Here is an 11,539-nt window from a genome sequence, read left to right as displayed (position 1 = left end):
CTGATAATTTTATACCCACCCCTTAAATGTTTCCCATTTGGTTAGACTTCTGCTGGGAAAAAAAAGTCATCTCAGCAGGATGATTGTAATCTGTGCCAACTAGCGTGACCAATTTTAATATTGGCAATTTTAGTTAGTCGTAAAAGTATTGATGACTGGGTAAAATGAAAATTAAATACCTTTTAGCTTTTTAGGGTGCATTTAGCATTCTTGAGAAAATTTTCTTTACAGTGTTTCTTGCCTGCTCTCTGGGTACAGTCTATGATGTTCTTGAATGCAAAGCTATACAAATTCCTTTCGCTCCTCATCTGTGAAAAACCTTGCATTCGTTTTAACGCACATTTCATAAGAGAAATTACTGGCTTTTAACTCCTTTACTATCATTTTAGCAACTAAATTTGAAGTTCTGCTTGCCCATGTCGAAGGGCATTCTTGAATAAAGCTAGCATCCATAATCTTCAGGCAAGAAAAGAGATCTTTGCTCTTGCTTGACAAGAAGTTGCCTAATGTTTTCTGTGAAATGAAGATGACAGTGAACTAGGCAATTTAAATTAATGAACTGAAACCAATACCAAATTATAATCATAACAATATTAAACTTACCATATAATGGTCCATCCAATTCTCCATATATTGGTATATATCTTCTCTGTTTCTAGGTTCTCTCTGATCACATTTGATACCATTTTGATTCTGGTTTGTAAACCTACTTTATCATCAGAGAGCAATGAGAGAGAGAACTGTTCTGTTAATACCACAAATGATGACTAAATTTCCTTACAGCTGCTTTTAAAATTGTGGAATATATGATTTCAAATCTTTTAAGAAGCAGAGATCCGCTTGAGGAGCTTTTACATCTCCACGGCACTAAAGCTACGGTTTGACAAACACAACAAAAGGGAAAAGTCTCTCAATGCATTTTCATTTTCAATACACACTTCAAACTGTAATATTAGCAACAACATTTCAAGCAATAAATTGCTCTTGCCATTCCTCTTGCTTGATGCAATATTCTAGGAGGGTATATTTTCAGTTTTCTTTCTGAAGTCTGCTCCTAAAAATATTACACACAGCTCTATGAATCCATGGTAATCACCTCTTACTGTTGGTTTATCTACATCACTTTCACAGAGTCTAACATCTTAATTTCTGACTCATTAAAAAACAAATGCACAATCTTTTCTGCCAGTGTGAAAGCTACTGACATTTATACTTCTTCAGTTTTCTCTCTCATGTGTTTCAAAACCTGTATATTAGGGCTGCTTGTTATACTATGGACTTTACATTCAATTACATGTTTTAAAATAAGTTCATATATGTGATGATGACGTGGGAAATAAAACAACTACCTGTCCAATTCGAGCTCAAGTAAGATGCACACCCCATTAAGAAGCCTAATGTTAAAGGCAGTTGTGATGCTGCAAAGAATTTGTACATTGTCTTTAATACCTCAATATCTTATTGCATTCCAAACTGTGTTCGTTTCCTTTTTATCAGAAATGTTTTGTACTTTTTGAATATCGATGAACCATTTCCTGACCACAAATGTAGCAATGATTGGAAGTCTTTCTTATATTTGGTCCTTGACATTTAATGCTGGTGAGTTTCCCATACCAATTAACTGTAAGAACTGCAGCAATATCATTACTTTTTGAACACTGATTTTATTGTTTCAGGCTGTTCTCTTGTTCTGTCTTGTTCTACGAGTAGAAGATTTATTAATGCGGATCTTTTCAGTAATGTAACCAAGTGCTTCTGCTGTCACCAGAAGAATGTACTGGGTGATCAAAAGGTCAGTATAAATTTGAAAACTTGATAAACCATGGAATAATGTAGATAGTGAGGTAAAAATTGACACACATACTTGGAATGACATGGGGTTTAATTAGAACAAAAAAAAAAAACATTGTTAGACGCTGAAAGATCTCTTGAACACGTTGTTTGGTGGTGATCGTGTGCTCAGCCACCACTTTCGTCATGCTTGGCCTCCCAGGTCCCCAGACCTCAGTCCGTGCGATTATTGGCTTTGGGGTTACCTGAAGTCACTAGTGTATCGTGATCGATCGACATCTCTAGGGATGCTGAAAGACAACATCCGATGCCAATGCCTCACCATAACCCCGGACATGTTTTACAGTGCTGTTCACATTATTCCTCAACTACAGGTATTGTTGAGGAATGATGGTGGACATATTGAGCATTTCCTGTAAAGAACATCATCTTTGCTTTGTCTTACTTTGTTATGCTAATTATTGCTATTCTGATCAGATGAAGCGCCATCTGTCGGATATTTTTTTAACGTTAGTATTTTTTTGGTTCTAATAAAACCCCATGTAATTCCAAGCATGTGTGTCAATTTGTACCTCTCTATCTACATTATTCCGTGATTTACTCAGTTTTCAAATTTATACTGACTTTTTGATCACCCGGTATACAGAATCTCTTACACTCAGCTGGCACCTATCCAAGGCAGCAGCTAATTTTTCAGTACTGAAATTTCTAGTACCTTGCATTGCAGCATTCTCCAATTAACTGCTCTCAGAAGTATGTTCTAAAGCCTCACCACCATCTTCAATTTCATCTGATCTTGAAAATGCCTTATCTGATTCTTCAGACGATGATGAAGAAAGTACTGCAGAAGACGTAGAAGTAGATGCTGTGCAGTTTTGCTACTCTTCCCCTCTCTCTTCTTCCTGTCTCTCATCTTCATAATTTCTGGACTTTTTAGTCAACTTATTGAGAACAATATTAGATCAGAACTAAGGGGCTTGATAATGGCAAGGAATTCCAGGTTTTAATTGCTTGCCCTTGTGGATGAACTTGCTGCCTGACGGGCTGCAGATAACATTCCAGCCAGTTAAAGGTTCCCATCCACAAGTAGAGCCTACCTGCTGCCAACAACAAAGTTGATGTGTTTTGGAGTCTAAGGAAATTGACTAAGGCAAGACAGAGAGTGACAGATCTTTCATTAACAACAGAAAGATGTACTTCTATATGTAGGTGATGTATGGAGTACTTACTGCCTGGACTCCAGTCGGGATGCAAAACATTGATGGTGATGCACTACTACTTACAGCAGAGTTTAACTCCTGGCATCTGCTAAGTCCTTTGATTTGATGCCAGTTTGTTTTTCAGAACCTGGTTGTTACTTGATGAAATACACATTTCTAACTCTGGCAGATGAGAAGCCCAGCAACATTTTTATAAATTAAGTAACGTTTACTAGATTTTCTGATATCTTCCTTTCGATAGACTCCTCAACTATGATGCCGTACAAACTTGTGCGTTTTCACTACAATACTGGTCCCTTCATATTTCATTTCGCAATTATATTTAAGCTGCATTGGCCAACAGTTGCTCTGTTTGGGTGCTTTAGTTGGGCATGTCGATGATGCTGCTTGCACTTCTCCTAGGTTGTTCTAATAGTCTGGCCATGCAAGGCATGCCAAATTTGTGAGGAATGCAGTATACACCCAGCTTCTGGAGACCTGTGAATGAATGAACGTATGGCATCATTGGCCGGGAGGAAGTTTTGCCACCAAGTGCAAGTCTTATTTCAGTTGACACCACATTGGGCAACTTGTGCATCGGTGATGAGGATGAAATCGTGATGAGAACAACACAACACCCATTCCACGAGTGGAGAAAATCTCCAACCCAGCCAAGAATTGAACCCAGGCCCACTAGCATGGAAGGCGAGCACATTACCACCAGTTAAGCAGGCCGACTCTGGAGACCTAAATCATGTTTAACAACAGAAAGAAGAGCTATTATCTTAATTGACTGGAGCAAAATATATTGGATGTTATTTTTCCATATGAGTCTACAAATCATTCCAGGTATTTGGCCAGCACAAGGTAAATAAGTAATACTAGTTTTTTCCTCCTCTGCCTCAGTCTTACTCTTTCTTAGGGGTTGTTAATTTTGACTGCAGCACTCACTCAATTTGTCAATTGAGTACCCATTTCTTGCGAACACTATTCTTAAGTATTGTAACCCATAAGTGGGGTTTCCCTTGTTCAGCAGTGTTTTCTCAATCTCTATACACAAGAGTCTTCAGTACAGAATTTCTGATAGACAAATGGTGCTGAATCAAGGAGCTGAGTGTCCATCATTTTTCTACATAGCCTGTAACCTATGGAGCCACCTTCCTTGTTTTACTAAAATGTTGAGTAAAGGTAGCTGACGCTTTTCTTCAAGTTCCAGCAACCCATCAAGTATTCCCCCATACACGTATACGTGTATGTCCAAGTATTGAGAGAAAACACATTGGTCTGAACTTGGCGGATTCTAATGAGTTTGCTTCGAAGTGCAGAATGTATATGCTCACCCGCAACAGGCAATAATGGACAAGCAAAGTCACTGAGAACTTCCTCAAATATAATCATTCTATGAAATATGATGATACCAATACTGAAATGCAAACCACATGTTTACAGGACAGCATACTTGAGGAAACTATCAAAATAAAGGTGTCAGAAAAGATCTAATAAACTGTGACAAATGTTTCAGTTTAAGCAAGGTCTGGGTTCCAGCACTTAGTTTACTAAGTTGCAATCTCATACACTCAAGCTGTGTTTCATGAAAGAAAAGTGTAGCCTCTGAAAAACAAATGAGCATAAGAAGTATAGAACTCTATTATAAATAGCTGTGAGGCACCACTAATATTTCACAATCTGACTGAAGCAGGGAGAAAACAGTTCACAGCTCCTGAGGAAGCCAATTGAGTTTGTCTTCGAAATGTTGTAAAAAAAATTACACCTGACAGAGTAATAATATTCAACTTAAAACATAGTTGGGTCCAAAACATAACCAGCACCCATTGTTCATAGATAGATAGATAGATAGAGAGAGAGAGAGAGAGAGAGAGAGAGAGAGAGAGAGAGAGAGAGAAGAGTAGAGTGCAAGTGCTTGATTCCAGCATTGTCTCGGTAAATCAACTTGGAATATTCATTTTATTATACACTAGGTAATAACACCTATCTACCTATATCATTAGCTGAGCCCTATGCTGTTTAATGTGGTGGTTAGAATGCCCTGTCAGACAACATGCAGTAAAACCATTTAATTAATGTAAGACCTAGTTTGTGATTTACATGAATTTCATTCCTAAATCTACATAGTGTTTTCTTTTGAAGACAAATGATCATCTGTTGTAAATCAAAACATCCATCACCCAGTGGTGTTGGTGCTTTCATGACATAACTGGTTATGTACGCTCCACTGCAGCATGAAGAAGTTGTGGTTCTGTGAGTGGGAATTTGTTGGGGAGCACAAACAAAAAGATCGTATTCCAGAAAATAATTTACTTTCGATTTTATTATGTAATAAAATATATCTTAAAGTATTATAAAATAATTTGTACTTTTATTTTAATACTGTTAGCTATGGCACTTTTCTCTCCTAAAATGTCTTTAATTCTCCTTCTTCACATACTACACACATATAAAATGTTTAAAACACTTCAAATCCTGTACAGACGAGACTTCTCAGCTTAGGAGGACTGTTGTATCAGCTTCAAATTCAATACTGTCTCTTAATTCTAAGAATCAATTATCAGTAATCCCAATTTAAATTCAGTACTACACATTTAGAAAAGCTGCTGTTTAAACAGTCACATATCACCAATACAAAACTGTATGAAGTCAGTTGAGAAACATTTGAAGAGTGACATTTTCTTAGGAATTTGGCATCTTCTGAAAGTGGTCTGGATAATAAATTACTTATCCCTTTGTGGAAACTGAACAACATTTCCAGATGTTCAAACGAAAAATAGTATATCATTCCACAAATATATTACCTCTATATCTCAAGCCATATTTGTTTCCACTGACTTCTCCACAGTGATTTTCAGACCATGAATTGGAGGTCAGCTATTTACTGTTTACCAAAACACTCTTGCAAAAGATACAATTAAGCAGATGTGAAATATCCTGTCTTTTGTGACTCAAAAATGTAACAGTGAAATAAAATATGCATCATCATTTCCCTGGTTTTAACATCTATAAACTGATATTAAGTTGAGACATGCAGGTGTAACAAATACAGAAAGAGAATCACACATAACAGAAATTCACATCTGTCTGAAATTTATGTTGAGTATACATCACAATCATCACATTTAAAATATATTTACAATTAAAATGCTGAAGAGGAGTATGTCAGCTTTCAGCCTCTATCATAGACAGACAACTGTCACGCTACATCTTCACCCCTGCAATTTTGCATTCATAACAGTAATACTTTCATATGCATCAACATTAAAATTAACATCTTTACACTTCTCTATCCTTTTCAGGATCCTTAACAGACTATTGAACTGGTAACTCATCATGCGATAGCCATGTGCGACATTTTGCCCTATAGTTCTTGGAGTTGGCGTACCACTGTTTCTCCGCACTTTTCTCTGCGCATTATTATCACAAAAAATTGCTATAAAGTTGTATGCATGAAGATAGCTTTTAGTTACAACTGGCAGAATAGGTGACAGAACAGACCTGGAAAGAAAAATTTTTAAATAGTTATTCTACTCAATCAATTTTACACACACACACAAACACACACACACACACACACACACACACACACACACACAAGCGCGCGCGCACACGGGGGAAGGGGTGACTAGCAAGATATAAAGGGGGTTGGAGGTTCATACATGATTAGATATGTCCAAAAGTCACTTATTTATTAAACCATTTACCTGACAATTTTTTTCAAATCGATGTAACACAACTGCATTAATATTGTCAGTATATCAGAACAGTTTACCACCAGCTTCTGTTAGCTACCCTACCATTATTAGCTACTTATTCACTGAACATGCCATTTTTACCAAGCAACAAGAAGACTCTGATAAGCCCCCCCCCCCCCCCGCCCCCCCCCCACTCTCCAGTTTTTTAAGAGGGTCTTTGAGAAATTTTATTTTGAATGTATCCTTACTAATCACATTTATAAACAGTTTCATTGACTTAAACTAACTTTTTAGGCAAGTCTTAAGATTACACTGTCTATTGTAAACAGTCATTGTGTTTTATTGGATAGATTGTGTGACTCTTATACATGCATATGCTTTTGCCAATGCTGCAGGAATTCAGTGAGCTAGAGCTGTCCTGTGTTTTAATGGAAGCCCCACCCTCTTCATCATCGTCTCACACTGGCTTGTACTTGCTTTGGATTTCGCGATGTAGACAGTTGGAAAATTTCTGTAACTCCAGAAGCTTCATTCGGAAAATTTATCAAGTAATCTGGAAGCCTTAATTGAATTTATCTTGCACATGCTGAACAGCCTGCTGCTTCAATTAAGGAAATCTTTCTGATTTGGTCCCCTAAAAAAGCTGATGTGTAGAATTGATGATCTGTAACTGATTCCTTATCCGACACCACTTACAATTGTTTAAAACTGTGATACCAAATTTTCCTCTTGCTGTGGAAATGTTTGTAGCCTCTGCGTCATTAATAGCTACTAACTAAACATTAGTTTCACATTGTCCAAGTGAATCAATTGCGAACTGCAAACTCTTAGGTCCACATTTCTCAACAGAGTCACGGCTGTAGTTTGCATCTACCTCCATCTGCTACAATTTACTGTTTTACAGTGTTAAGCAAACTGAATCACAGTAACATGTTATCATCTCAGCTCCTTAGTGCTGAACTGGCAGAAATCTGACCATTTTGTGCTAACAGTGTACTTTATCGACTGCTGCCGACCTTGAAAATTAACAATGCTGTCACGCCATCATTTAAATTATTATTTCAGTTATGGTACATTCTGGGTATTCTGTGTGAACACATTTTTTAGCATTAATTTTTCTCTTGTAGAAATGTAAATCTGTTCGGTTATAATTACATTTAGATTCAGGTAAATTACAGGTTTAACATGTCAGACATTCATAAAAAGCAAGGTACACAAAATGCATTCCCACGGTTGGCAGCATAACAAAATTTCCTGCTGCTCACCACTACCCTCCCACATTGAGCCAAGCCTGGTGTCACTGCACCCCAGTGCACACTTGTGAAATAATCAAATTAAATCTGCATGTGACCTCAACTAGCAAAGCTTCATCTGTGAATGCAAGATGACCCTGCATTTTTAGAATGATGGATTTTCTCTCATTTTTGTGTGTTGGGGGAGGGGGTGAGAGGGAGAATAGTCTTATAGCCCACTGAATATGGCAAATAATTTAAGTTCTCCATTGTACTATCAATGCAACTAAGTGGAAGATAATCTCCTTATAATAAACAATAAATCAACAGGCTCACTACAATTTCACATTTCTCACAATAATGATTGGTTGGTAGGTTTAAAAGCGGGGGAGGGGGAATAAAACTGCTTGGTCATCAGTCCACAACAATGACCCATGCTTCCAATTTATCAGTGATGATAAGTGAACAGAAACTTAATTCTTAGGCTTTGGTTATAAGGTAATTTGAAAAAGAATAAGCACAAATAATATTTGAATGCAAATTAATCAAAAGGTGCTACCAACTCTGCAAACTGAAATCTTGTTTTAGTCACAGGACAATGCAAAGTAACAATTACGCCTACTTTCAGTTTCATCTTAAAATGGCATATAATGTTTCTATGAACTAGTAATGATATCTGCTAAACCAGTACTACACTTGTGAAGATGATAAATTTGTTTTTCGAAACTGGTGAAATGTATTAAAAATATATTCGCAACTGATGACTGAATTTTATTCTGGTGGCGAGGAGTTAGAGACAGAATTGCTAATCAGTACTGATCTTCAGGTGGTGAAATATTTAGTACTGCCAATGCATACAAAAGGCACATGACACTATCCCAGATTTTGGAACTATTAGTTCCTTCCTCAGGCAGCAGAGAGGAGTAGATTGCAGAAGGTTAAAGAAAATCATACTACATCTACAAAATGACAAAATCAAGAGTGTTTAAGTGCACAGGATGATAGGAAGATTGCTAAATTGCAGGTCACTCACACCACAAGACGAGGGCGACCCAGTCCTTGTGAGGATGAGGGGAGACAAAGACAAAGGGATGGTGTCAAAGAGATTAGTTTAATCGCCTCCTCTTCTTTCATGCCTGCCCTTTTGTCTTTTTTTTTGTTCTCAAACTTGTAATAAGCTGCTCTTTCTCATCCTGGGACCTGAGTGACATGCACTTATTCCTCTTTCTTTCAAGAGGAAGGAACTAACAATTCTGAAAGCTAGGATGCTGCATTGTCTTTTATACCTGTCTGATTGGCAATACAAATTATTTCACCTTCTGAAGGTGAAAACTAACCAGCAATTCTGAAAATGCTGTAGTTTTCTCAAGTAAACACTCCTTGTGAAAGAGAGAGGAGTGTATTCTCAAGTGTCATGACTTCCTTTCTACAAAACTTGTTCACTGAAATTTAATTCTTAAAACAGAGTCTAAATGCTGTGTTAAAATAGTTTATATGGCCAACTCTGGAAACTAATGATACAATGGAACGTATAAGAATGTTGCTAAAATGGCCTGGTTTCTACAGCCATAATATAAACAGGTCTAGTGCAGAGTGAAACTGAATTTTCAGACACAAAGAAATCAAAATAATATAATCTACACAGCACAACAGGTGTAGATATAGTCAAAAAATATGAACAAAAGGTTCTATCTCTTAGCACGACAGGTTTCTTGATCTGTCAATGGAGAGAAAGGAGTCGGAGAAAAATTTGCCAGAGCAGAAATTATTCACGCAAGTCATTCAGAAAAGTGAATCAAATAAGATGGAGCTGGGCTGAAGAAGAGATGCCCCAACAACGAAGTAAAAAATATATATAAGTAACATAAGCCTAAATTGTAAAGGCACTGTTTATTTATGTCCATTGGGCACCTTTCCTTTCCAAAGTGCGGGTGTAGCATGACAGCAACTAGACAAAACCATCACCAACAAGTCAATGAAAAATATAAAAGGAGAGGTCAGGAGTGTGCTCTCTCATTCCTTGTGTTGTAAAGCAGCCAGTGAAGTTGTTCACAAACAGAACACCCCCCCCCCCCCCCCCCCCCAAGGAAGTGTCCCAGCTCACAAAGACAGTGTCAAGTCATCACTGCAGTAAAGATGCCATATCACAAGGCTGCTTTCACATCTGGCTCCATTTATAACAGCATATGCTGAACTGGCCAGATTAGGATAAATGGCAGTGGGTGAGCTAACTGAATAAGGATTACCACAAAGGATATGATCACTGGGTAGGATGTTAGTTTCTGGAGTGGCCTAAGAATGGACAATGATATCTGATAGGTTGGTTTTGTGGTGGAGTACTACTTATGAGGAGTAGGAAAAGCTTGGGGAGAATGTTTCTCACTTCAGGAATGATCAGAAAACAATTCAACCCACCGTCATCTGAGTGGAAGGCTGTTTAAATCTTTGTTTAGCCACCAAGATTAAGGTTTCCTGCTGTCCCACAAAATCACTTAATTGAAAGACAAATGGCCTACTTTCTTTCCCAATCTGAGCTTGTGCTCAAGTCGTCAAAGGAGCATTAAACCTTTACCTACTCTTATTTCTTCCTTTCACTGATTATTTCCAGAAAGGTGGGTAGTGGGGGAGATGATCTGTGATTAACAAGTGTGTAAGCAATCCTGAAGTTGTGGAAGTGTGGTAGGACATTGGTATTTAAACTGTGAAGAGTAGTACCTGTTTGTAAAATCATTGGCAACTCTTTCAGTTTACAGTTTTAAACATGGCTACTTCTCAGCAACCGTATACTAGTTTCAACATAGTATTATACAGCCAACTGGTTGGAAATATTGCTAAAAAGAAATGGTCAAAATTTACAGAATTTAGAGCAGCTACGCTCATGTCAAAAGTTAAATAAAACATTTCAGCCTTTGCCACATGTCCCTAGCTAGGAACAACATCAGACTAATCATCCTAGTGGCTTTCATTGCTGCCACAAAAGCAATACAAGTCTCACAGACAGTGAGATGTCCCCATTCAGTTTACCTAGTAAGAGGATGCTTGTCACTTTTGCTATTGCAAGTGGTTGGTTTCTCTCACCTCTTTACTCACTTCTCCTACTCTTCCTCAAAAGCCTGATGTTAAAGCTTATTCAAACAAACTTTTTAAATGCCCAAGCAGGTACTTTGGCACATTGGTCCCAATTTACACTACCATTAATTATTAAGATTTCTTACCACAGTTCAGGAGATAGTGGCCTACACATAGGAGGTACCACATGGCCGTAGAACTTCCAAGGATCCTGTAGAATGATGCGTATATCTTCAGGTACAGCTTTCAATACTGTTTTCAATTGATGATGTGTCACACATTCCAAAAGTATTGGACCTGAAATAGAACACAAAATAGAAAAGTCTACTACCAAATGTCAATAGACAAAATAAAATAAGGCAGCGAATATGCTAGCTTTGGACTTAAGGTTTTTTCCCCACCTGTCAAGAGGGAGAAATGATGTAAGAAACCTGCCACACAGAGATTAACTAGGTTAGTCACCCAACTACTTCAGACCAAAATGGACTTAGCATTGTAGTACAGCAGTTGATGTCAAAAAACCTTTCTTCGTTGATAATCTGTC

General features: G+C 37.6%; 1 protein-coding gene across 1 annotated transcript in view; it reads right to left on the bottom strand.

The window, feature by feature from the left end:
• Positions 1–5,291: 5,291 nt before the first annotated feature.
• Positions 5,292–11,539, bottom strand: part of LOC126284161 (uncharacterized) — a 440,490-nt gene continuing 434,242 nt past the window's right edge. The window contains exons 17-18 of the mRNA XM_049982884.1: positions 11,142–11,292; positions 5,292–6,497 (exon numbers count right to left, since the gene is read on the bottom strand). Coding sequence (XP_049838841.1) covers positions 6,209–6,497; positions 11,142–11,292 — 440 coding nt within the window. The 3' untranslated portion in view covers positions 5,292–6,208. The remainder of the gene's footprint in view (positions 6,498–11,141; positions 11,293–11,539) is intronic.

Source organism: Schistocerca gregaria, chromosome 8 (genome assembly GCF_023897955.1).
Source record: "Schistocerca gregaria isolate iqSchGreg1 chromosome 8, iqSchGreg1.2, whole genome shotgun sequence".
In the NCBI taxonomy this organism is placed as follows: domain Eukaryota; kingdom Metazoa; phylum Arthropoda; class Insecta; order Orthoptera; family Acrididae; genus Schistocerca; species Schistocerca gregaria.
Note: the sequence above shows the minus strand (reverse complement) of the source record. Positions and strands in the feature narration are given on the sequence as shown.